At 56.1% G+C, this 25,776-nt stretch overlaps 1 protein-coding gene and 1 long non-coding RNA gene across 2 annotated transcripts in view; one reads left to right on the top strand and one right to left on the bottom strand.

Moving 5' to 3' along the window:
* Nucleotides 1-17,619: 17,619 nt before the first annotated feature.
* Nucleotides 17,620-21,217, bottom strand: LOC121474639. Its single transcript, XR_005983441.1, has 3 exons — nt 21,082-21,217; nt 20,121-20,330; nt 17,620-17,879 (listed from the first exon to the last, which is right to left on the bottom strand). It is a non-coding gene; the product is annotated as an uncharacterized LOC121474639 (long non-coding RNA).
* Nucleotides 21,218-21,313: 96 nt separating this feature from the next.
* The window catches only part of MYO5B (myosin VB), a 327,031-nt gene continuing 322,568 nt past the window's right edge, over nt 21,314-25,776 (top strand). Inside the window, exon 1 of the mRNA XM_041727359.1 lies at nt 21,314-21,429. Coding sequence (XP_041583293.1) covers nt 21,403-21,429 — 27 coding nt within the window. The 5' untranslated portion in view covers nt 21,314-21,402. The remainder of the gene's footprint in view (nt 21,430-25,776) is intronic.

Raw genomic sequence — 25,776 nt, 5'->3', positions numbered from 1 at the left:
TTCACACAGATCCATCAGCAAAAGGATGAAGCCTTACTAGTTTAGTCATTCAGCAAGCACAGAGCCGTAGGGACCAAGGGTCATGCCTAGGAGGCCAGCTGGCCTTAAAAATACAACAGGAATTTAAAAAATGAGCAGATATCAGTATTATCTTGCCAGGTTGTACAAAGGTTCAAAGGAAGTCTAGGATATGGACATGATTGGATTAACCATAGAATGTTACCCAGTGTGTGGATGTTAGTATCTGGGCCGTCCTCCCAGTGCAGGGCGGCTCGGTATCTCTAATTTGTGGCCACCTGTGTTCTCTTTGGATTCTTCCATTAATATATCAGACTGAGGTCTACCTCCCTGAGGTGTTTGCAGAACATATATCCAACAAAGGACTCACTTCCAGAATATATAAACAGCTGCTACAATAAACAAGAAAAAGGCAACTCAGTAGAAAAATGGACAAAAGACTTGTCCTGACACTTCACAAAAGAGAATAAGAAAATGGGCAATAAACAGAATGATGCTCAGTATTACTCTCCACAGAAGTGAAATTAAAATGACCACGAGTAGCTCTGCACACTTAGTGAAATAGGTACAATGAGGAAGACAGGCAAACAAGGATTGGTAAGAATATGAGCACCTGGAACTTCCATACACTGATGCTAAGAATAGAAATTTTAGGGGCACCTGGGGGGCTCAGTCAGTGAAGCAGCTGCCTTGGGCTGAGGTCATGATCCTAGGGTCCTGGGGTCGAGCCCCACAACAGGCTCCCTGCTCAGCGGGGAGCCTGCTTGTCCCTCTGCCTGCTGCTCTCCCTGCCTGTGCCCTTTCGTTTTTTTCTCTCTCACTTTCTGTCTTTCTCTGTGTCAAATAATAAAACCTCAAAAAAGGAATATAAATTTCAAAAATCACTTTGTGATACCACTAGGCAGTATCGCAGAGAGGGCTGGGAGGTTTCTGGGTATTAACGCTGCGTTTCTTGGTTTGGGTGGTGCTTAGCATGTTACCTGGAGACAATTCTTCAAGCTGGACTTCTAAGACACGAGCAGTTTCCTCTGTGTGTGCTGGGCTTCCACTAAGGGCTAAGAAATCAGCCATCCTGGGCAGCCCTGGTGGCTCAGCAGTTTAGCGCCACCTTCGGCCCAGGTCATGGTCCTGGAGACCCAGATGGAGTCCCATGATAGGCTCCCTGCATGGAGCCTGCTTCTCCCTCTGCCTGTGTCTCTACCTCTTTCTCTCTGTGTCTCTCATGAATAAATAAATGAAATTAAAAAAAAAAAGAAATCAACCTTCTTGAAATAGCTACCACTGGTCAGGGGGCTGCTGTCTGGATCTTTACAAACTGAATGTAATATTTGGGGGCTTTTATCATGTGTCTTGCTGCCTATTCTCCAGGTAAACATGTTTTGGGGGCCAGACCTGCAGACCTTTTATCATCAGCTTGCCCTCTAGCGGTCACTGGTCATTTTTCCACATTCCTATGAAAACAGGTTGCTCAGAACTCCATAAAAGCAGCCCAGAAGAGGTCTGTAGAGCCCAACACAGTGGGACCATCACCTCCTTTAATCGGTGCAAATTTCATTTAATGCAGTCCACGGTTGAGCGCCCACTGTCCAATCATGGTTGGAAAACTGTAGGCACAACTGTCTTGTCCTCAGTCGGCCCTACGTGCTTGTTATAAACATTAAGAAGCTGGAAAGGGCAGAGGCCAGTGAGTGAACTGTGTGTAAACCCGTGCGTAGCAAGATTGGGTGTTCGGGGAGCTCCGGCTGGTGAACGCAGGGAGGGTGGGGAGGGTGGCACACCCAGAGGAAGCACGGATGCCTTCCCTCCCAGATACTCTGCTTGGCTTTCCGGAGTCACATCCCTTATAATGAGGCAGGAAATGGGGATATGGAGTGTTCCTGACTTCTGTGAGCTGTTCCCAGTTCGATGGAGCCTGGGGACAGGGGATCAGGGGACTGTCCAGTTTATGGCCCATAGTCAGAAGTGCAGGTGGCCCAGCACTTGCGACTGACCTCAAAATGGGCCAGGTGTGGGGGTCTGAGCTGGTAACCTGGGGGGTCTGCAATAACTGCACATAGTGTCAGAGTGGAACTGAGTGTTTGGACACTCAGTGAGTTTGGACACTGAGTGAGCCTCAGTGTTTGGAGAACCACAGACGTGGGTGTGGGCGCCCAAAACAACCGGTTGGGCAGTGGTGCTGGCCTTTGGGCCCTGACTGGACACCCAGTCTGTGCTGTCGGTTTCTTTGCTTTGCTGCCTCCCCCACAGCAAGTGCTACAGTAAAAAATCAATGAACCACAGATTTTAGCATCTGAAAATCCATCATAAACACTGTAGTTAGTTTCATTTTGGAAATGATAAAACAGAACCCCCCCCCCCCCGGCAGAAATCTGTCTCTTGGTTCAGCACTGTCTTCATGACATGATTTGTTACCAGGATCTACTCCGTCAGTGCTCTCTGAATCAACCAGCACGCCCTGTAAACTGCTGTCGGGCTGAGAAAGAGCACGAGGCTCTTTCCACTGGTCTGTGGCCTATATCCACACGTGTGTGTGCTCACAGCATCTTGGTGCGAACCTGCCAAGTATACGCATGCATGCACACTCCATGAATTACATGCAAGCACATGTATTTTCCTTTTTCCATAAAGTATCCTTCTGATATTTTGATGATCTTTTATTAATTGGGCAAACAGCCCCTCAGAATAGAGATGAGAACTTCATTACATAAGGAGCATAGCTTCCTAAATTGGGAGGGCCCTGAGGTAGCAGGAAACCCGCCCCGTAGGGAGCCCTGGTTCCCCCTCCCGAGGAGCCTTTGGCTCGCCGCAGCCCGGGCCGCCCCGCTATGGACCTCTCCTTTCAAGGTCTAACACGGGTCCTGCGGACAGAGGCTGCGCGTTTGCGGCGCTTCCACGCACTGCGATGTGAAATTCCTTTTTAGAGAAGGTTCTGGGAAAGTGACCTAAGGAGTCAGGATGTCGGCGGCCTGCCCCGGGCGCCGCTAGCGGCTGTGCGACTCCTGGGGGGACGGTTTCCGCGCGCGTTTCGCTCTTCTCGTCCGCAGTCGGCAGGCCGAGGGCTTCTGGGGCCGGGCGGCCCGAGAGGCCTGGTCCCAAGCCTTCACTCGCAGGTCTCGGGCTCTGAGCACTCGGCCGCCGCGGGCATCTGGGGGGGCCCGGAAGCAGAGCGGGGGGGCCGCGCAGCAGGAGGAGGCAGCGCCCGGGGCGCTGGGTCTCTCTCCAGCCGGGCCTCGGAGCCACCGCGTGGGAAGCCCCGCGGGCAGGTCCTGCCAGGGTGGGGGCTGGGGCCCCCTCCGTTGGGGGGCGACCCTCCGCGCGGGGCCCGGGGGCGCAGGGGAGGCCCTGGGCTTAAAGCCGGCCTGGAGGGCGTGTGCCCCAGGTGCGGGGGGCGGGAGGGCGGATTCCTGGGGGCGGCTCGCAGCCCAGGCGGAAGAGCTGGGCCGTGCCCCGGGCACAGGGCAGGACGCGCCCTCTGCCGGGTCCGCATTGCCGTGCACGCGCGTGTGCCCCCGGCCGGCGGGCCGCAAGGCCGGGACAGCGCGGGCGCAGCGAGGCCCCGGCCAGCCCCCTCTGCCCCGAGGACACGCGGCCGCGGCCAGGCCGGCGGGGGGGCGCGGGGCCTTCTGCCCGGTTGCTCAGCCTCCCCGACCCACAGGCCTGGCGACGCTGGCGAGCGGAGGCCCGCGGACAGGATGGCGCCCGCGGGACCCGGGAGGCCGGCCCGGAGCGGGCGGAGGCGGCCCCGTGGCCGGACCCCTGCGGCCCCCGTGGGCAGGAACCCGCTCGGAGCTGCGGGGCCGCAGCCTCGGCCGCCGACCCGCAGCGGGCCCCGGAGGCGGGACGGACGCGCTCTCCCCTGCGGGCGGGCGACGCGGGGCACGGGTGCGTGTAGACGCCGCGCCGCTCGGGCTTTGGCCCCGGCGCCGGTGTGTGTAGATGCGGGAGCCGCTCGGCCCCACGCGGAGGCTGTGGGGGCGGAATGAGGCCTTTGGTCCGCGAGTACTGGTCCGTCGGTGACGACAGGCGCCCCCTGCGCCCCGCCCCCGTGTCTCCGGACCCCTCCTCTCTGACCCCCTTCCCCCGCCTCAGTGGACTGGGGCCAGTCGGGGAAAGGACGCCGGAACCCGAGACGGCCGCGGCGCGCACGAGCCCAGCCCCAGTGGGGCGCTGCTGCGGGGCGGGGCTCCGGGGCGGCGGGGCTGCTGCGGGGCGGGGCGGGGCTCCGGGGCGGCGGGGCTGCTGCGGGGCGGGGCGGGGCTCCGGGGCGGCGGGGCTGCTGCGGGGCGGGGCTGCTGAGGGGCGGGGCTCCAGGGCGGCCGGGCTGCTGCGGGGCGGGGCGGGGCTCCGGGGCGGCGGGGCTGCTGCGGGGCGGGGCTGCTGAGGGGCGGGGCTCCAGGGCGGCCGGGCTGCTGCGGGGCGGGGCGGGGCTCCGGGGCGGCGGGGCTGCTGCGGGGCGGGGCTGCTGCGGGGCGGGGCTCCAGGGCGGCCGGGCTGCTGCGGGGCGGGGCGGGGCTCCAGGGCGGCGGGGCTGCTTGCGGGGCGGGGCTGCTGCGGGGCGGGGCTCCGGGGCGGCGGGGCTGCTGCGGGGCGGGGCGGGGCTCCGGGGCGGCGGGGCTGCTGCGGGGCGGGGCTGCTGAGGGGCGGGGCTCCAGGGCGGCCGGGCTGCTGCGGGGCGGGGGCGGGGCTCCGGGGCGGCGGGGCTGCTGCGGGGCGGGGCTGCTGCGGGGCGGGGCTCCAGGGCGGCCGGGCTGCTGCGGGGCGGGGCGGGGCTCCAGGGCGGCGGGGCTGCTGCGGGGCGGGGCTGCTGCGGGGCGGGGCTCCGGGGCGGCGGGGCTGCTGCGGGGCGGGGCGGCGGGGTGGCCGTCCTGGAAGCGTGGACAGGGGAAGCCCCGGGGTGGGGGCGCGCGGGCGTCGGGGTGCTGTGGCCCTGCGGCGCCGCGGGCCTCTGGTCACTCGCGCCCTGGCACGGCCCCAGGGCACCTTGGGGTGGTTTGGGTGGGGCGGCCCGGGGTGCACGGCCGTGGGCAAGACACTTGTGGGCTTAGGCTGCTGTTAATGAGATGCGTGGAGATTTGAGTTTGGCACGGGGTGGGGGGGCCGACGGGTGTCGGGCTTCCGCGTGGGAATAGCCCCCCTCCCCGCGCCCTGCTCCCCGCTCCCTCCCTGGCCTGGGGCCACCCCTAGACCACGAGCTCTCTGAGGGAAAGAGCAGCCTAGCAGCTGGGCTGTCCACCTCCAGCCCACCCGCTGAGGCCCGGCCCCCGACCCGGCTCCTACGTGGGGCCTCCGGGAGGAACGAGGTTGAGGAGGAGGTTAGCGGGGCCTCATCAGGCAGGCCGTTGGGGTGCGAGAGGGGGAGGTGCCGCAGGGAAGCAGGCAGCAGGGTGCGGGGGAGAGGGGCCGTCTTCAAGCCACAAAAGGGGAGGAGGTGCTGAAACCAGCAGCCTGGGGCACCGTGATCCGTGACCCGTGATCTCGGGACCTCCAGTTCCAGGTCCGGAAGAACTTGAATGTGGGGGTTCAAGCCCTAGAACCTCTTCCTCCAGCCTCGCAGCCTGCGGGGGGCGTCTCACTCCCCTGGGCTCTCCGGGCGCTGCCTGCTGCCCGCACCTCGGGCCCCACCTCTGTCTACTGAAGGCAGTTGTGATGCCTGAGAATGAGTGATGCATGGGTGGGGCGGGGCGCGGGGGTAAGGAGAGGAGGGGGCTGGGGCTCGGGACCGGTCTGGACTCTGGCACCCCAGTCCCAGCCCCACGAACGTGGCGGGAGGTGGAGCAGCCCCCCCAAGCCCATCCTCGGAGGGCACCATCGGAAAAGCTTGGAAACCAGGAAGTCTGATGCCAACCCTCGTTTAGCAGCAGACCTGACCCAAACAAGGGTGACACCCCCTAAGCTGCTCTCACTAGGTCTTCCCACGGAAGTCCTCATGTTTTGGTCACTGGACAAAGCCCAGCTATCACTGAGAGTATCATAAAAATCTGTGGCTCGGGAATGTACGACCTTTCAAAAGTCCAAAAAGCATCAAATTCCAAAACATGTTTGGCCCCAAGGACTCTGGATAGAGGACCATGGCCCTGTGCTGCCTCTGGGGTTAACACCAGCCCCACAGCTGTCACCCCAGGAAGACCTTGGCAAACACTGATTATCTGGTATATAAATAAACTGCAATTGCCATTTGAAGGGGATGAGAAATAATCCTCCACCGAGGAGACGTGTGATTGGAATTAAAACATGTTTATTGATAGACATGCTACAGATGAGAAGTTTATTTCCTCGGCCTACAGAATGTGCTGAGTACAGTTTTTAAAGGAGTGATGAGAAAGTACAGTATTACCATGAAAAATGGCAGTGGTGGGGTTTAAAGTCCAATTGGCTTTTTATAAATGGCCTTAAACAATTGGAGAAATCAACAAAAAATGCAATTATGAGAGCAGCAACGATTATTCATTATGACTATCAGCACCACTCCTATAAATACCATGCTAAGGTCGGCTTGCTGATGTGCAGAGGCTAGCCTGTATTGAGCACACCAACCACGGTCTTCAGTGACTGGTACCTTCTTGGCTACACGAAGGCCCCTGCAAGACCCTTTGGAGCAAGTGGTGTAGGGCGAATACAGTTCCTTCCCCTGGAACAAGACCAAGACCTGGGAGGAAAAACGCACATGAACAGTACAAGGTGCCTGCAGTAGTGCCATGCTAAACACAATCAAGTGTGTAGAACGGGGGATGCCTGGGGGGCTCAGCAGTGGAGCCTCTGCCTCGGGCCCAGGGTGTGATCCTGGGATCCCAGGATGGAGTCCCGCATCACGCTCCCTGCATGGAGCCTGCTTCTCCCTCTGCCTGTGTCTCTGCCTCTCTCTGTGTCTCTCATGAATAAATAAATAAAATCTTAAAAAAAAAAAAAAAAAAAGTCTTAGTTTGTACCCTTCCTCACATTCATGCCGGGCTGGAACAGCACGGCTCTTCCTCGGGGCTCTAACGTTCCTTCACCTGCAGGATTGCTTACCCCTGACGATTCGTACCCATGGGTGTTTTACAAGCGCGTCTTGGGGTCCTTGCCGGGACCACGGGCACTCGACTGGGAACGTTTGCCTGTTGGCGACTGAGCTGCAGCATTCGCTCCGCAGGACGCGTGAGGCGCGTGTATTGGATGTGGGACTGTGCGGCCCACTGGGCGGCGACCTCCGGTCCGCGCCGCTCCACAGGAGGGCTGGTGCGGGGTGGCCCGTCAGTGCTGCGGGCGGCCAGGCCCCTGTGGTGTTTCCTCGAGCTCCTTGTGTGTGTTTCAAGTCCCGCCTCAAATATCAGACAGTTTGTTGGCAGGTCCGAAAGGATTAAATGAAGGAAGCGGGACGAGTAGGGTGACCACAGGGCACCGCCGCAGTAGCTGAAGGCCCGCAGGCCCCCGACGCTGAGCGGAGCGCCAGTGTGGGCGCAGAGCCTGCACCGCCTCCGCGGCCGGCACTGGGCCCCGCTTCTTACCCGCAGACCAAAGCAAACGCATCCTGCTCCTCAAAGTGCGTCTGCGCTCACGACGACCGACGACCGCGGGCTTCCATCGTCAGCAGGGTTGGGGGCCTGAGCCCGTCTGAGCCTCCGGTGCTGCGGGGGCCAGTGAGAGCCGCGCGGCAGCAAAGCAAACGGCTCCCCGGCTCCCGGGCGGGGGCAGGAAGCCTGAAGAGCTCAGAGCAGTGGGTCGATCCCGACAGGCGCGAACACGAGAGCCCTGGGACCCGAAGCCAGAGGCAGGCACGTGCAGGCACCAGGAACAAGCGCAGAAGTCGGGGTGAAGGCAGGAAAGCTGGGTGCATAGCCGGGACCACAGGCCGGGGGGCCGGGGGGAGCTGGCCAAGTCCTTCCCCACACACACCTGGCTGTGACCCGGGGCTTAGGACCCAGAGAAGGGCGGTGGGGGGGGCCGCATAGGGGGAGGGCCGGGGAAGGGCTGCGTGAGGGGGAGGGCCGCGTGAGGGGGGGGGGCCGCGTATGGGGGAGGGCTGTGTGAGGGGGAGGGCTGTGTGAGGGGGAGGGCCGCGTATGGGGGAGGGCTGCGTGAGGGGGAGGGCCGCGTGAGGGGGAGGGCCGAGTGAGGGGGAGGGCCGCGTGAGGGGGAGGGCCGTGTGAGGGGGAGGGCTGTGTGAGGGGGAGGGCTGTGTGAGGGGGAGGGCCGCGTATGGGGGAGGGCTGCGTGAGGGGGAGGGCCGCGTGAGGGGGAGGGCCGTGTGAGGGGGAGGGCCGCGTGAGGGGGAGGGCCGTGTGAGGGGGAGGGCCGTGTGAGGGGGAGGGCTGTGTGAGGGGGAGGGCCGTGTGAGGGGGAGGGCTGTGTGAGGGGGAGGGCCACGTATGGGGGAGGGCTGTGTGAGAGAGAGGGCCGTGTGAGGGGGAGGGCCGCGTGAGGGGGAGGGCCTGTGAGGGGGAGGGCCGTGTGAGGGGGAGGGCCGCGTGAGGGGGAGGGCTGTGTGAGGGGGAGGGCCGTGTGAGGGAGAGGACCGTGTAGGGGTGAGGGCTGTGTGAGGGGGAGGGCCGCGTAGGGGGAGGGCTCAGGCCCCCATCAGCCTGACGGAGGCGTGGTCTTGAGGAGTCCGCAGGGTCCCAGCCCGAGGGAGCCTACCTGTGGGCGGAGCTGCAGGTGTGCGCACATGGAGGGATGAGCCCCGCAGCAGGGAGGGCAAGGGCTGGAGCAAAAGCGGACTTTACTTGTGAGACCTTACAGCCCCATGTATAGAGTCGCGCGTGTGGAAGTGGAAGCTGACCCGGACCCTTCAGCTAGAGCGGGGAAGGCAATGCTGAGTGATGTGCCCCCACACCCAACGGCTGCCCACGGGGCGCAGCTGTTCCGGGGCCGCAGGTGCTCCTGGAGGCCCCCGGAGGGGAGGAGCGCCGCTCTGCTGGCAGCTAGGCGGGTTGTCACCGTCACCGGTGTTCCAGGGCAGCCTGGGCGCTCCCCGGACAATGGAGGTCAGGGCTGGCCTGTCACGTTGTCTCTGGTGCCTCATGGATGCCTGGCTCTGGGGGGCGCGTTGACTCACCAGGTGAAGGTATGAAGGCAGACTTTGTTTTGCATCAACGATGCTCCTGCCCCAGTTTTCCTTCTGATGGGACAGACGTGCCACTGGGCAGTGACATCCTTCGAGGCTGCTGGTGCTGGGCTGCACTGTGTCTCCCCAGAAAGATATGTGGGAGGCCAACCCCCAGGGCTTCAGGTGGGACCTTATCTGGAAATAGGTTCATTGCAAACACAATCAGATGAGACAGGTCATACTGGATGGGCTGACGGGCCCATAATCCAATATGACCCGTGTCCTGATCAAAGGAGGGGAGGACACAGACACAGACGTGCAAGGGGAGTGCTGTGTGATGACAGATGCAGAGATTGGAGTGATGCAACTTTAAGCCAAGGGACCCCACACACTGCTGGCTACTACTGGAAGCTGGAAGAAGCAGGGAAGCGGTCCCCCTGGAGATCCAGGGAGGACAGCGGCCCATCTGACACCTTGATTTGGGGCTTCCGGTCTCCAGAACCATGACCTATACATTTCTATGGTCTTGAGCCACCCAATTTGTGGTTCTTTACTATGGCAGCCACAGGGAACTAATGTATCACCCAAACCGCCACTTCCTGCTGGAAAGAATAGTGCTGAAGATGAGGACGTCCCTAAGAATCAGGGAACCAACAGCTTCCATTCTCATGAGGGGAATGCACAGCAGGTAAGGAGTAAGTAACAAATAAGTAAGAAAAGATAGAATATGCTAGACCGTGATAAAGGTGGAAATAGGGCTGGGAGCCTGGAGTGGCAAGAGGACTCTGACTATGTGAGTGTTTTCTGTACTCTGCCCGTAGCTCTTGGGAGACGGGAAAAATATCAGGACAGCTAGGGGCTGCCTTCAACCCTAGTATTCCATCTGGATGTGTCTGTGGGTCCTTTCGGCCTTTGGAGCCCCCAGCCCCAGGGTGCAGCTGGTTGATTAACTAACTAACCCAGGAGCAGCCTCACCGTGCGCCGGCTCTGGACATCTACACCTGCACAGGGGCTCTGTGCAGCCCACACTCACGGAGCGTCTCCTGTGGAGGGACCCTCTCCTGGGATCTGGGAATTCAGTGAACAAGACAGACAAGGACTCTGCTTCTCTGCAGCTTATTGTGGTTGCAGGAAGATCTACAGGGGAAGTAACGGGAATCAGAGTAAGGGAACTTCGGAGTTGAGGTGATAGAATGAGGAGGAGTGATAGAGTGCCGCGTGGGCGATGAGGGAGGGCTCTCCAAGGGGTTGGGGTCTCCAAGGGGGGGGGGTTGGAGCTGAGGAAAAAGGAAAAGGAGAAGCCACAGGTCTAGGGGGAGAAGAGTGAGGCACTCGGCTTGAGTTTAAAACCTTGGGGGGCACCAAAAACTCAGTAATCAAGATAAACAACATGGGTGAAAATCAAAATTCATGGCCCAAATTCATGAGGAATGAAATACCAGGAATTTAAATAAAGGCAGGATCTGGCAGGTCCTGTGCTGGGTCATATTAGAGCCTGAGGCCAAAGGAAAACATGTGCGTCCCTGTTTTAATAGGTTTCTTTAATAATTAACTTTGTCCAGAAAAAGATTTTGAAAATATCATTGATGCGAGTATTTGCTTCATTAAAGCAAATGCGTAAAATGCAGATAGGTTCCATTTGGAGGATTGTAAGGGTTAACTCAGCAGCTCGGTGTTCACACCCTTGGCCTTTGAAAGAAAGAATTGGTTCTGGATCACCCCCTGAGAGTTACTAGCCGGTAAGGCTTTGTGATCCTGTCTAGGGGCGTCTTTGTGCAGCGGGGCCACCACACAGAATTCACACTACCACGGTGATGCACAGTGCTTGACGTTTCCATTCACCTGGGGCCTGCTGTGCTGTGCACCCGGGCCTGCTGTGTGTACCTGCTGTGAGCACCCCGGGCCTGCAGTGCTGTGGCAGGTTCAATTTGGGGGTGGTGCGGAGGAAGGGGACTCTGGGAAATTAAGGTTAGTGGGGACTCTGCCTGCATGACTGACCCCTGGCCCCCAATAAAGTCCCTGGAGGCTTGGGTGAGCTTCCGTATGGCCAAAGGGATAGGGTCACGAGTCGTCACCCACCATGGCTGTGCCGTGAGCCCCCCGGGAAGGACAACCGGAGGCCCTCTCCTGGACATCACCCAATGCACTTCTTTCCTTTGCTGCTTTCGTTTTATTAATCTATTTATTTAAAATATTTTATTTATTTATTTATTTATTTGACAGAGCATAAACAGGGGGATGCGCAGAGGGAGAAGCAGGCTCCTCGCTGAGCAGAAAGCCCGATGCTGGGGGGGCTCCATCCCAGACTCTGGGGGCTCCATCCCAGAACTCGGGGGGCTCCATCCCAGAGCCCTCGGGGCTCAGTCCCAGGACCCTGGGATAATGACCCAAGCCAAAAGCAGGTGCTTAACCAACTGAGCCCCCCAGGCACCCCTTTTTTTGCTGATTTTAGTTTATATCCTTAGATTGTAAGAAACCCAAACCATGAACATAACAGCTTTGCGGTGTCCTGCGAGTCCTTCTAGGGAATCATTAAACCTGAAGGTTCTCATGTGGAAGTCCTAATCCAAACATACATAAAATATTTAAACTTAAAAATAATGTTATGAGTTTTAACGTACTTACTTAATGAATTTTTTCAATCCTTTTCTACTCCTTTAATGTCCTGGGGAAGAAAATAGCCTTTAAAAAATATATGAAAGCTCCCATATAGGGGTGTGCATTTGTGCTTTGGTCTCAAGCTCCTCTATGGGTCAGCGTGGCACTTTGCATCTTGTCTCTATTTAATCTTTTGACGTTTGTTCCTCACGGACTTTTTTGCATTAATTTTTTTAGAATATTGCATTAAAGCATTGCCAGAATTTCTGAGATATTTGGTACACCCTTAAATTTGGGGCTTGAAGTGAATACCTTACATGTCAGCACGTTCAAGTGCCCTGAGCTGAAAACAGGTTCAGTGTTTTGGGAGCAGAAAGCAGGTTGGTGGCTGGAAGACCAGAGTAAGAAAGGAGAAGAACAAAAAGGGGGGTAAGGGAGTCAATTATGCGGTGATGAATGGCAACCAGATGCATTGAGGTGATTGGTTTGTAATTTATGCATATTTGGGATGATTACAGCATACACTGGAAACTAATATGATGTCGTCTGCCAGTGTTATCTCAACAAAAATATAGAGGGAAAAGGTCCAGATAAAGGCCTGAGATGGTCTCCTTTAAATAGGGTGAGTTGATTGCAATATTTATCTCACCTTTCATGAAATAAATTTTACATTTTTTGTCTCAAAAAAAGAAAGGAAGGACGGAAGGAAGGAGGGTGGCAGGAAGAGATGAGGCCAGAGAAGCATATGTGAAAATGAAGGGACCGATCGGGTGGCTTTGGCAGCGTCCAGAAGGAAGTGGCCAGCACCTGGTTGGAGTGGTGTCAGCCAATGAGTGAGGTGGAGGTTTGGGGCATGCTTTGGAGCTTGAGCTGTGAGGTTATGCTGAAAAAGCAACAGAAGATACAAACTGAGAGCAGAGGGAAGCGGAAGACCTGAGATGACTTCTGGGTTTTGTCTTGATTGTAGATGGTGAAATCCTACATCCATATGGCTAAGATTTGGGGAAGTACATATGATGGCAGGTGAAAATCAAGACGTCTGTTTTAGGTAGATTAACTCAGAAATACGCTGAGATGTGTATGTGAAAAAGTCAAGAAGGGAGCTAGGTAGGTGTTGGAGCTCAGCCCCCTAAACACATTTTATTTATCTCTGAGCATGCAGTCTCTTATAGGGTGCCTGAAACACAATGTGTGTTTCATAAATAATGTTTACACTAATATTTTTCTTTTTTAAAAAAGATATTTATTTATTTATTTATGACACAAGCAAGGAGGAAGATCAGAGGGAGAGGGAGAAGCAGACTTCCCGCTGAGCAGGGAGCCCGATGTGTGGCTGGATCCCACCAGCCTGGGATCATGACCTGAGCTGAAGCTAGACGCTTCACCAATGGAGCGCCCCCAGGTGCCCCTATGGTAATATTTTTCAAGAATCAAAAATATATATAAAGATTCAATGTTAGAAAATGATCTAGGTTCATCTGGTTGTTCATTGCCATTGAGTTGTTTTGGGTAGATAAGGGTAGTTGTCCAATCTTGAGGTGGGGGCTGCAGGTTATAAAGATGGCTGTTTCCGTCCAAAACCTGCCATATATATGGACTCACTAAACAAGCCTTCATTGGCAAAGTAGGTAGAGAAGTCACAGAACTGGCTTTGTGAGCTTAATGAAATCCCAGGGCTCTGACCACACCTATAGGGGAGGGTCCCTGGAGGTTTCCCTGAATTAATTGCAACATCTCCGAGGCAGGATTTTATGCCTTCTAGTCAGTATTATATACTCAGAAATCCTCCTAAACTACTGGCTGGATACAGGACAAATTAGGATGAAGGCTCGGGTACCCTCTATGGAGCCGTGGGTTACAGAGCACTTGGGGTTCTCCTTGTGGCTTGCTTCAGCACGGTGAGGAGTGTCTGTGGCCACTTCCCAAATCTTGAGTAACTTTAATTTCACCAAGGAGAGCCTACTCCTAACATCCATTTTTCTATTTAAGAAGGTCATCAGTTTCGGGACAGCTGGAGCCTGGGATTGAGCCCCACATCGGGCTCCTTGCAGAGAGGCTGCTTCTCCTTCTGCCTATGTCTCTGCCTCTCTCTGTGTCTGTCATGAATAAATAAAATCTTTAAAAGTCATCAGTTTTGCCACTAAAAACTCATCTGGACTATGCTAACTAGCCAAGCCTTGGTTGTTGATTGGGCTGTGAACAGCAGAAAGACTTGTCATGAGCTCTATGTGGAATGTAGCCTTTTCTGATAAGCCAGCTAGCCACCCTGGGAGGTAAATTCCTGATAGTAAGTTACCTGGCTACCCCTAAAATTAAAGCTCAAACTAGCCGTGTACAGTTAAGTATTTCAAAGTATATGACAGCATCAATCTTGGGTACCAAGTGTAATAGAAACACATGCATAAGGATCCCTGGGTGGCGCAGCGGTTTGGCGCCTGCCTTTGGCCCAGGGCACGATCCTGGGGCCCCGGGATCGAGTCCCACGTCAGGCTCCCGGTGCATGGAGCCTGCTTCTCCCTCTGCCTGTGTCTCTGGCTCTGCCTGTGTCTCTGGCTCTGTCTCTCCTTCTATCTCTCAAGAATAAAAAAAAAAAAAAAAAAAAAAAAAAAAGAAACACATGCATGTAGTGCCAGAAGGCTTCCTGGAGAAGGTGGGACCTTGGGGTCGTTCGGGTGCAGAGGTTCTTGATCTTGGCTCCACTCTGGAGTTCCCTGGGGGACTGTTTAAAGACCACACCCCAAAACAAATACCTTGGAGCTTCTGAGCTGAGAGGAAGGGCTCAGGCTTCATGAAGCAATTCCCAGGTTATTTGGGTGTGTCATCAACATGAAGATCACGGCCTTAAAGGGTGGGTAGGATTCAGAAACAGCATTTGCTAGGCAGGTTCTCTTCATCTACTAGATTGTGTAATTAACAGAAGCCCCGAGGCCCATCGTCATACAGACTCGGGCTCCGATTCCACTTTACTTCACCACAGGATGTGAGAAAAGTCTCTTCTGGAATCATGTAGAAGCCTGGGTCCCATAGCCAGATGTCTGTTCGATGGTTCAAGTTTGATTTATTCATGGGCGACACGACCTGCAAGGTATGCTTTCTGGGGGTCAAGCAAGTGGGGAGAGGCTGTGAGTTAAACTCTTTCAGGCAGGGCTCTTGAGTTTCACTCCCTAATTCTTCCCAGAGGTGTCCAGGCCGGGAGCCGCTTGACCACCAACCGGCTGTGTTCTTGGGGCAGGTCCCAGCTCCTGTCCGAGGGTCAGTTTTCTCACTTGCCAAATGAGAAGGTTGGACACTTGCATCTTTGAGGCCCTTACAGTCATGACTCCCAAAGGTCAGGGAATTACGGAGCCACAGAAAAAGAGAGGAAAAGCAAAAAAATAAACCTGGCAGTTGGGAAAAGTGTCCAGAAGAGGGCGCGAGATGCTGGGGAGAAAGCACCCCGGCCCCGGCGACCCGGCCGGCGACCCTGGGCCCGGTCCCCGGGAGGGGCGGCGGCGGCCCGTGCAGCCCGGCTCGCAGGCCCCTCCCGGCGCCCTGCCCTTGCTCGGCCGCCCGCCCGCGCGCTCGGGCCGCTCAGGTGCTCGGGGCGCCCTCAACGGGAACGGCCCCCGCAGCAGCGACGCCGGGGCCCTGGGAAAGCCGAACGCCACGCGGCTCTTCCTGTGCCCCGCGAGGAGGATCAGGCTCTCTGGCCGCCGGCGGGTGCTTTCGCCCCGCGTGGGGCGAAAGTCCAGCTTTTTTTTTTTTTTTTTTTAAGATGTTTATTCATGAGAGACCCAGAGAGAGACCGAGGGAGAGAGAGGCAGAGACACAGGCAGAGGGAGAAGCAGGCTCCATGCACCGGGAGCCCGACGCGGGACTCGATCCCGGGTCTCCAGGATCGCGCCCTGGGCCAAAGGCAGGCACCAAACCGTGGAGCCACCCAGGGATCCCCGAAGGTCCAGCTTTAAGTGAAACCCCCGCCGACGGGAACAAAGGAGGTCCGGCCTCGCGGGGGCGACAGCAAAGCGCCGGTGCCCAACCTCGAACCTCGCGGCGACGAGCAGCCCTGAGAGGGCCTCCCGCCCCTTGAGGTCCTGAGCACCCGCGGGCCGCACACCCGAACCCGGTGTCGGGACGGCGAAGGAGCACCGGCCCGCGGCGCCGCCTCCCACCCACGGCGGCATCTGCAGAAAGACTTGTCTGGGCTCTAATTGACTTATTCCGGGAACAGCGAACTCCCTCCCTCCCGAGAGGCGAGTTTCTCTCTTAAACAGTTTTTCTTATTAGAATGTTGTACTTAACCTTTGGGGTTGTCCCCTGTCTAACCCCCTCCCTGTGCTCTGAGCCCGGCCTCCACGGAGGCAGGACCAGCCTAATCTCTCTTTCGCGGGACAGATTTTCAAGTACTTGAAAACAGTTACAACGTCCCCAATGTCTCCGATGCGGGTTCTCAGCCTGCCTCAGTACCCCAGGCCTTTCTCCCCACCTCCCCCTGCCAGCCTCTTCACCCCTTCCCACATGGTAGGGCTCCCCCACCCCTCACTGCTGGCCTCCACCCCACCTGCGAGTGCAGGTTTCCAGCTGGGGCTCTGGGTCAGGGTCTCCCCGGAGCCGGAGCAGAGGAGTCATTGGTAGACCCTCATGGGCTGAGTGCTGACATAGGACAGGTGAGAAATCAACCTGTGTGGCCCTTAGGAAAACTCTGAGATGACACTAAGGAAAAGTCAAGCTGCAAGTGTTCCCCAGCCTCAAGGCTGTTAATGCCCTATTAATCCCGGGACTCCAGGATCACTTCCTGGGCAGAAGGCAGGTGCTAAAACTGCTGAGCCACACAGGGATCCCAATAACTAAAATTTTAACAAGTTTAGTTATTTGTAACAGATGCAATTTTCGGCCTATTGTACACATCGTTGGCTTAAAAGTCATAAACTCTTTTAAATGGATTCAGTGGGTTCTCACTGCCAGAGGATTTGATACCCTCTGTGGCTAATTAAAAACAACCCACAAACAAGTTCCTTAAACATTCATTTTTTTATTTCTTGAGCTTGAAATTCCCTTCCTCTTTCTCTACAGAATTTCAGTCCACATTTTTATGCTAAAAACTCTTCTAACAGGGGATCCCTGGGTGGCTCAGTGGTTTGGCGCCTGCCTTCGGCCCAGGGCGTGATCCTGGAGTCCTGGGATCAAGTCCTGCATCGGGCTCCCCGCATGGAGCCTGCTTCTCCCTCAGCCTGTGTCTCTGCCTCTCTCTCGTTTTCTCTGTGTGTGTGTCTCTCATGAATAAATAAATAAAATCTTAAAAAAGCCAACTCTTCTAACAACCACCCTATGATACTTACCTATAACAAAAATACATGTATATTTTAAACATTTCCCGTGCTCTAGTATTAACATTATCCTAGTATCTAGTATTAACATCACAAATGGCATTTTTATACAACTTCAAAGATCGATTCTGTTTTCTGATAGGCAGAGGTGCTATTTGTTTACATGTTAATAGATGGGAAAGGAAGTTTTATTTATTTATTATTATTTTTTTTTTTAGTTTTTTTTTTAAATTTTATTTATTCATGAGAGGAAGAGACACAGAGAAGCAGAGGGAGAAGCAGGCTCCTTGCAGGGAGCCCGATGGGGGATTCGATCCCAGGACCCTAGGGTCATGCCCTGGGCCAAAGGCAGGCCTCCACCGCTGAGCCCCTCAGGTGCCCCTGGACCTTTCTTATGAGAAGTGAGGAGGGAGATCTGATCATGAGACCCGCTTGTTGGCAAATGAGTATTTAGATTTGCCGGTGCTTATAGAGATTGAGGATCTGGACCTTGACTCCCTCAAAACAGGTCATGGCACAGAACTCCTTGAAGAGTCTTGGCGAACACCAGGGACCACACCCCCATAAGAGGATGGCTGCCTTGCAGGTAGGAACATTTGGGAAAGCAACTTGCCACGTGGGGGAGGAGAGAAAATTGCTGGGACGAAGTTCTTACCAATAAGAGTCATCATAGGATGCTTTCCGTATGTGATTTTATTAGTCATCTGTTGGTGTATCACAAAGCACCCCAAAACTCAGTGGCTTCAAAGAACACACACTATTGCACAGTTTCTGCAGATTCAAGACTTTATTGTCTCAGTTTCTTTAATTAGGACACAGCTTTTCTGAATCCTCTGCTTGAGGTTGTTTCACAAGGCTGCAATCCAAGTGGCAGCTGGGACCATGATCTTCAAGTCCAAGCAAGGAATCCACTTCCACACTCACTCCTTTACCTGCTGGGGAGAGTTCCATGTGAACGAACCTCGCTGCACGAACTGGTACGTATTAAACGTGAAGACTCATGGTCCGCACGTAGACCAGCTGAATTAGTTCTGCCTGGGACCCCAGAATCTTGATACACATTAACATTAAAGAACCACTGGCATAAAAGCAAGTGCTTAGGCTTGAGAGTGAGATAGAGTGTAGTTGAGGGCCTGCTCGCTGATCTAGAATGTTCCCTCCACCAGCCTCACCTTCCTCATCTGTGAAATAGATTTATGATTCCAACCTTCTCTATAGGGTTCTCTAGGGCTCAGACAAGATCACAGAAGGAAAGCAGTTGGCAAGTTTCCAGGGACAAAGTAAGTTTTAAGAGGTCTTTATTACTATTCAAAGGAGGGAAAGACCATATCTGATTGTGAGATTAGAAATTCACAAAGCCCTGGCCAGGAGTAGGATTCTCCTTCGGGAGGTGATTCAGTTCAGTCAGCATGAATTGAGCTTTTAATCTGTGCCAGGGAGGATGGAAGCTAGAAAGTTGGAGGCAGTTGGGGGTGGGGAGGAAGGATGCAAACAAATTAGTTTCAGGTTAATGCTAGGTCCTAATGGGATGGCCAGTGTTGTCATTCTGGCAGGTGGAAAGATGCGTCTGTAGTAAGGTTAGAACTAGATTTGGGGCACCTGGGTGGCTCAGCAGTTGAGCGTCTGCCTTTGGCCCAAGGCATGATCTTGGGGTCCTGGGATCGAGTCCCCCATTGGGCTCCCTGCAAGGAGCCTGCTTTTGTCTCTGCCTGTGTCTCTCATGAATAGAAATAAAAAAATTAGATTTGAGAGTTACCAGTGTAGTGAGAGGTATAATGGGGGGGGGGGGGGGAGAGGGTGGCGTGAAGAGAAGAGATTTGGGAAATGAGCCCAAATTTTGGACCATAGTTTGGAGAACCAGCAAGCAGGGTTAGAAAAGGATGTCATGAAGGTGTGGTAAGAAAGGCTGGGAAAACAGAGGAGAAAAAAATGAGAGATGCTAAGGAGGAGATGGTTTAACCTGAGAAAGGAGAGTCATGTACTGCCCCATGCTTTTTTATTACAATGAGACTATTTTAGTAATATTTAATACATGTATTTTAAAGCAAAATAAACAGAAACCATCCAAGTATAATGTCAAGTGTTGCACAACATTATTTAGAAGGAGCCATCAGACAGATAATAATTACGCTATCCTATGTCTCTTGATATTTCCCTGAGAGCCCACGGTCATCAGGAACCATGATGCTCAAATCGTACAGTCTCCAGGCTTTTTTTTTTTTAATTTATTTTTTATTGGTGTTCAGTTTACCAACATACAGAATAACATGCCCCATGCTTTAGAGGGAGAAGGCAATCTCAATAGGATAGGAGTGAGTGGAACCATTTAGGAAGGAACTAATGCAGCAATTCTTAATCTTGGCTGTCATTAGAACTACCTGGGAGCTCTTAAAAATCCTTCTACCCAGGCAGGACCCCCAGAAAGTTAAATCAGAATTTCTGGGAGTGGGCACCAGGCATCATTTGTTTTTGCAAAGGTGTACAAAGTGTTGAGAACCCGTAATTATGTTGGACTGGGTTTAAGCAGAGCCAGCTGGGACAAGCGCCTACCTTAAGAAATGTAGCAGGAAAAGAGAACAAAGCTGCTAGTAGAGACCAGCCCACTGATGGAGCATGGTGGTGAGGCATAAAAGGTCCAGAGCAGAGGTGGGGAAGGAGCTTTATTTAGCAAAGGGGTTTCTTAACCCCAAAGGGGAGAATCCCTTAGAAAGGTGTGAAAACTGAATGCTGGCTCCACCCTCAGGCTTTCAGATTCAGTAAGTCTGACCCCAGACAATTTGTAGCTCTGACCCAGCTAATGCCAATAGCCTGGGGGGGTGGTGTGGCGCGTCACACTTGGAGATCTTCTTGAAAGCAAGGAAGGAAACTATGCTGACAGATTTCTGAGTGAGAGATAAGTGGTGGAGCCATTTCTTTCCTGCTTCTGTCAGGGATGTGAAGAAATCCAAGGAGGGTTCTCCAAGCTTTGATCACCGCACTTGTCAACCTTGGAAGTACCATCTTCTAGGATTATGGGGGAGCTTGAAAACTCCCTCTGTTCCCCAGACGTCCTGAAGGTGGGGTTCTTTGGCGGGATCTGATAAAGTTCCCTAGGAGAGTCTCCCTGAGGAGGCACAGCTGTGAGGGCCTGACAGGCCAATTAAGCAGGGGTCCTGATTCCAGCTGGAAGGGCTTACCTGGGAAGAGTTTCAGAAGCATGTGGCTCCAGAACGATTTCTGCATCGACCGGATGCGCGCTCCAGCTGAGAAGCACCCGCAGGCTGTTCCTCATTCAGGTACAGATGCCTCCTTCAGACGCACCCAGGGCCGTTCTGCCCCGGCGCTACCTGCGTTTCCTCCGTCAACTCCCGCTGGGTCTTCCGTTTTTGGGTCAGGTTTCTTTTTTGCTGTAGGTAGAAGAGGGACTGAAGCTGCTGCAGGCAGCCAAATGCCATTAGGAAGGGGACCGAAAGGAGGTAGAAGATGGCAGGGGGATGGCAAGCGTGCACACGAGAGAGAAGGAAACGCGAATGACCATCTTCTGATGGGGGGGAGGGGGCGGGTAGGAGTCTAGTTGGACGTCGAGGGTCAAACAGGCAAAAATAGGGAGAGAAGCTACGAATCCCACTTGCCCAGTCAGGACGTCCGCCAGGGAGTCGGTGTGGCGGAGACCCCGTGGGCATAGCCAAATCACCTGTTACATCCCGTGACAGCTGAGTGTTAACCCTGAGACTGTTGAACGCAGCCACGTGAAGTCCAGAGAATAACGTGCGGAGGCTTTCGGCCGGACTTCTACCCCCTACTTGCCCTCCTCCTCCCCTCGCCCTGCTACCTGGGCTCTTTCTCGTCTCCACTGCCCACCTCCGCCCCCCTCCGGCCCCAGCCCGCGATCGCCGGGAGGAGCCGGCGGAGCCTGCGGAGCGCGGCAGGTGCCTCCCCGGCGCGCACCTGTACTCGGCGGCCAGCAGGGGGCGGTCTGCCCCGGCTCCTCGCCCGGCCCCGCCCCCGGCCCCAAGGACCCCGCTGCAGCGGGGGCGCGGGAGGGCGCGTCCGGCCCGGCCCCGCAGGGCTCAAAGGCGGCGGCCGCAGCGCACTGGCTGCCCGCTCCGCGCGCGGTGCTCGGGCCCTCCCTCCCGGCGCCCGCACCTCCTCCCCTACCTGAGCGGGGAGCGCCGCCGCCGCCGCCGCCGCCGCCGCCTCCCCCGCCCGCCAGTCCTGCCCGGCCGCCGCCGCGGGAGTAAAGGTCGCGCCGGCCGAGAGCGAGCCGGCGGGGCAGGGCGTGGGCGAAGCGGCCACACGCCGGGAAAGTGTCGGCCGGCCCGGGAAGATGGCGCCAGGCGGGCTGGCCGCGGACTGAGAGCCGGCGGGCGGACCGGAGTCGGGAGTCGGGACCCGGCGCCCGGCAGGGGCGGAGCGAGGGCCGCACGCCAGGCTCGCACGCCAGGCTCGCTGCCCGGGCTCGGGCCGGCCCGCGGGGCCATGGCGGTGGGCGAGCTGTACAGCCAGGTGAGTGCGCGCCGCGCGCCAGGGGAGGGCGGGGACGAGGGCGGCGCGCCCCGGCCCCCGGCCCCCGGCCCCCGGCCCTCGGCCCCCGGCCCCCGGCCCCCGGGGCGCGCCCTCCTGCGGTTCCGGGGGGCGGGGGGCGCGGGAGCCGCCTGGCAGCCTCCCGCTCGCTCCCCCCCCGCCCCGCGCCCAGAACTTCGGGTGGAGGAGGAAGTTGGCCGCTCCGGGAGCGTCCTGCGCCGACCGGCCGCGGCTCTGCCCCCCGCCAGGGCTGTCGCTCCCCTCGCCCGGCACGGCCGAGTTCCCCGGTCCGGGGCGGGGGTCGCCGGCGGCGCGGAGCCCGGGCGGTGGAGGCAGCCCCACTGCCGCCCCCGCCCGCGCCCCGGACCCTGCTCCGCAGCGGCAGCTCGCAGGGGCGCTCCCCCCAGGCTTCCTTTGCTCCTGCGCGCCGGCGGGGGCGGCCCCAGCTTCGGGGATGTTCGCACACCTGGGGGGGAGATAAGGGGGCCCGACCGGCCGCTAGGGACTTGGTGGGAGGGGGAGATAAGCCACAGGTGAGGTGGGAAACGCTCCGAGGACCTGCAGAGACCCCGGGGAAGCGCATTCTTAATTGGCTGGGGGTGGGCGGCTGAAGGAGGCCCCTCGGCGTGCGTGCCGGGAAGGGGCGGGTGTGGACTTCCTGGGTGCCAAGGTCGGCCGGGCTCTGCAGGGCTCGGCCCCCGCGGCCGGGAACAGGTGCGCCTGGCTGGAGACGTCCTGCTGCCGCGGCGGTGGTTTCAAGTTAGCGCCCGCGGCCGGCGGGCTCCGGCGGCAGCCGCGGGGGCCGCGCCTTTAAGCACGCGCCCTTCCCCCCGTCAGGAAGCTCGGGACACCTGCCCGCCTGCCTCGTCTGTTTCCGGACTGTGCCCCGGGCGTCGGTGCGCGTGCGGAGCGGGTGTGGGGCGCGGGACCCTCTCACCTGGCTGCTGCGCGCGTGGCGAGCTCCGCAGCCGGGTGGCCGCTCGCCCCGGGGCGGACTTTCTCCCCGCTCCTGCGGAAGAGCGAGCTGAGCGGGGAAGACGCGGACGCTGTGGCCTGGCTGGGGATGCGGGTAGCTACAGCCTCGGCGTCCGCGTCCGTGGCCCCAGTTGCGGAGGGGCGGCGGCTCCTGGGGAGGAGGGAGGAGGGAGCAAGGAGCGGGGAAGGGGGGCGGGGTTGGGGAGCGGCTCCGGGAGTCGGGCTTTGAAAGGTGCCCCGCCCACTGCAGCCTGTGGGTCTTGGCCGGAGCCCCCAGAACTCCAGCTCTTCGCCGGCGGCAGCAGGTGTCAAGCCCTCCGACTGGAGCCTGGTTCCGGCGAGGCCGGGGGTGGGTGGGGTGGCGCAGGGGGTTCAGGGGACCTGACCTGGGCTTGGATGGTAAAGCCTCGCAGTTCTGCTCAACCCCGGGGTGCACCGGGCCCGCCGGCCGCCCAGCGACAAGAGCCAAGAGCGCCCCAGCGACCGTGCCTGCGATACGGCAAGGCCTTTCATCAGATAACTGCTGTACTACGTGAAGCTGGTCGTTAATTGGATAAATCTGTAACTCTTGAGGCCTTGATCTTGAAAAACATTGGATTGCTTTTAAAGACCATACTTTCGGGCAGCCCGGGTGGCTTAGCGCCGCCTTCCGCCCAGGGCGCGATCCTGGAGACCCGGGATCGAGTCCCACGTCGGGCTCCCTGCGTGGGGCCTGCTTCTCCCTCTGCCTGTGTCTCTGGCGTGCGCTCTCGCTCTTTCTTATGAATAAAAAAATCTTTAAAGACCACGCTTTCAGGGGAAAACACTTGATGTTCTTGTTGGAAACGAGTATATCGCCAGTTATAAATGAGCGTATGGTATGTTAACTGTTAAAAATGAATTCTAGTGGGGATCCCTGGGTGGCGCAGCAGTTTAGCGCCTGCCTTTGGCCCAGGGCGCGATCCTGGAGACCCGGGATCGAATCCCACGTCGGACTCCCGGTGCATGGAGCCTGCTTCTCCCTCTGCCCCCCCCCCCGTGTGACTATCATAAACAAAAACGACAACAACAACAAAAAACACTAAAGAAATGAATCCTAGTGGAAGTCTGCACCCAAGTTCAGGGGTAACTTTCTGGGCTTTTACTAAGGATATAACTACCCTAAGAAAAATGTCTCAAGGACACATGAGTCACCTAACGTGGTTTCGTGGGTGTGAGGGTTTGACACCACTCAAAGTATTAGAACGCGTTCCTAGGGCTGGGGGACTTCACCTGTCCATGTTGGTGGGTTTCTAGTCCTTAATCACTTTATGTTTATGAATCTGAAATTGAGACTTTTTGTGACCCAGTCAGTAGCTTCCAGATTGAATTTTGAGCAATTGTTCTTGTCAGAGTTAAACATGCTTTGCTATGAGAAGCAGTTGTATTGTTTTCCAACCATTATCACCCTGCTTGCTAGGCTGGATTCTCTGTATGCATATGAATAATAAAGTACATAGTGAAATTGTGCCTGCTGCTCAGATTCATTTTCTCAGGGGGATGATTTGTTCATCTTGGCATATTAAAGCAACCAATGTTCCCCCTTTTAACCTGCTAGGCCGGTCTAACATGGTGACTGCTGGACCCAGGCACGCACTGTCATGTATTCATGATAGAAATAATTATCCATTATGTCAACAGCATTTATAAGTGGGGTGGAACTATTAAAGCCTTTTAGAACTATACCTGTTGCTTTAGTGATCTAGTTGGGAGGTATGATTGGAAGGAGACCTTCAAGTGCATAAATTAATCTGAAGGTACAGTTTCAGGTAAGAACTTAGTATATTAGCCTATTCCTATTTATCCAAGACAAGGCTCCCTTTCTTTCCCTCCCAGGTTACTGTTTTCTTGTTTGCCTATCTGCACACTCCAACTGGAGGCTCCATGCTATGTGAATTATTATTTTTAGAGTCCTTAGTCCTTGACAAAGGTCACATCCCATTACCTAAGAACACACCTGTGTTCAGAAGACCCAACCCCTCACCTTTGAGAAGTGGCTTTCTCTGTAGTGAGTCTCTTCTGGATGGGGAAAAAAGAAAAAAAATTAGTCCATGCCAAGACACTTTGAGTGTGATGTCAAGGTGAGTCAGCTTCAACTCCTAAAGAAAGCTGGAGCTGATGATGGGGGATCATGTCACAAATGGCATGTATGTAGCAAGTATTCATACTGTCTTTTCCTGTGGGTTGGAAACACGGGCTCATTGGATTTGTCCAGGTCCCAGGCAAGCATGGGAAGTACAATTGGATCTTGATATTGCAGGAAATAGTCTATTTTTCATCCAGAATAGCCCTTCTATGAACCTTGTTGTTTTGGACCAGTCTTTCAGGATGCTGTCTTGACTTTTAGTCAGAGTGACTGGGAAATCACCAGATAAACCAGTACCTTCCAATAACCCCTTCTCTGGTTGGCCTTTCATAAGTGGTGTCTGGGCAGTTTGAGTGCTGCTAGTTCACTGGTGGATCCAGCCTATGTGTGTAAATGGTGGCTTTGTCTTGGTCTTTCCCTGTGCAGCTGGTAGTGCGGGTTTGTGCCAGGTGTCAGTCTGTAGGCAGCAGGAGCTTCCTGCCTCTACCCACCCTGCATCCCTGGAGGCACTAATGATTCAGACTCCTGTTGGTGCCCCAGTGATATTTCAAAAAAGTGACGGTCGAGATCTGAGTGGTAGCAGATGCTGGTAGCGCTCCTCTGCAGGCCCTTGACTCTTCTCCTGAACTCGTGCTGGTGCTTGCTCACTCTGGATAGCACGTGTTTCTCAGAGGTTCCTGGAGCCTGGGAATGCACCCCCATCCCTGCCCCAGGATGGACCTGTAATCCATGGGAGTAGGGACCTTTAACCCATGGGAGTAGAACAGCTGTATTTTCCAGACCCTGACCTTGGGAACGGGACTGCCCACAGAGCTGTGCAGGAGGAGCTGAAGTTCCTCTGCTTGAATTTTGCTGAATATCACACCCCTGCTTGCCTCCTTTCACCTCCCCACCTCCCTACCTCCCCACCTCGGGAGCAATGCCTAATGGAATACCTAGACAGGAATCTTCATCTTTTGGATCTGAGGACCATGGTGGTTTGGCTGGGTGGATGTTGAGAAACTCAAGGGCTCTGGTTTCCCTTGGTTCTCTGAAGCTTTGTGCCAATGCACAGAGGCCATTGGCCTGCTCCTCCCCGCCCCCCTTCCTCCTAGCTGCTTTCTCTGCCTTGCCCACTCTTTCCTGCCTGCTTCCCTTCCTCAGATGGGCCTATAAAACCAATGGGCTCTTCTTGGCTCTGCTGGTGAGCATTAAAATTCCAGTGTTCAGATGCAAGTTGTTATGGGTTCACGGGGCACATTCTCTGCCTA

This window comes from Vulpes lagopus, chromosome 1, assembly GCF_018345385.1.
Source record: "Vulpes lagopus strain Blue_001 chromosome 1, ASM1834538v1, whole genome shotgun sequence".
In the NCBI taxonomy this organism is placed as follows: Eukaryota; Metazoa; Chordata; class Mammalia; order Carnivora; family Canidae; genus Vulpes; species Vulpes lagopus.
This window is presented reverse-complemented; position numbering and strand designations above follow the sequence as displayed.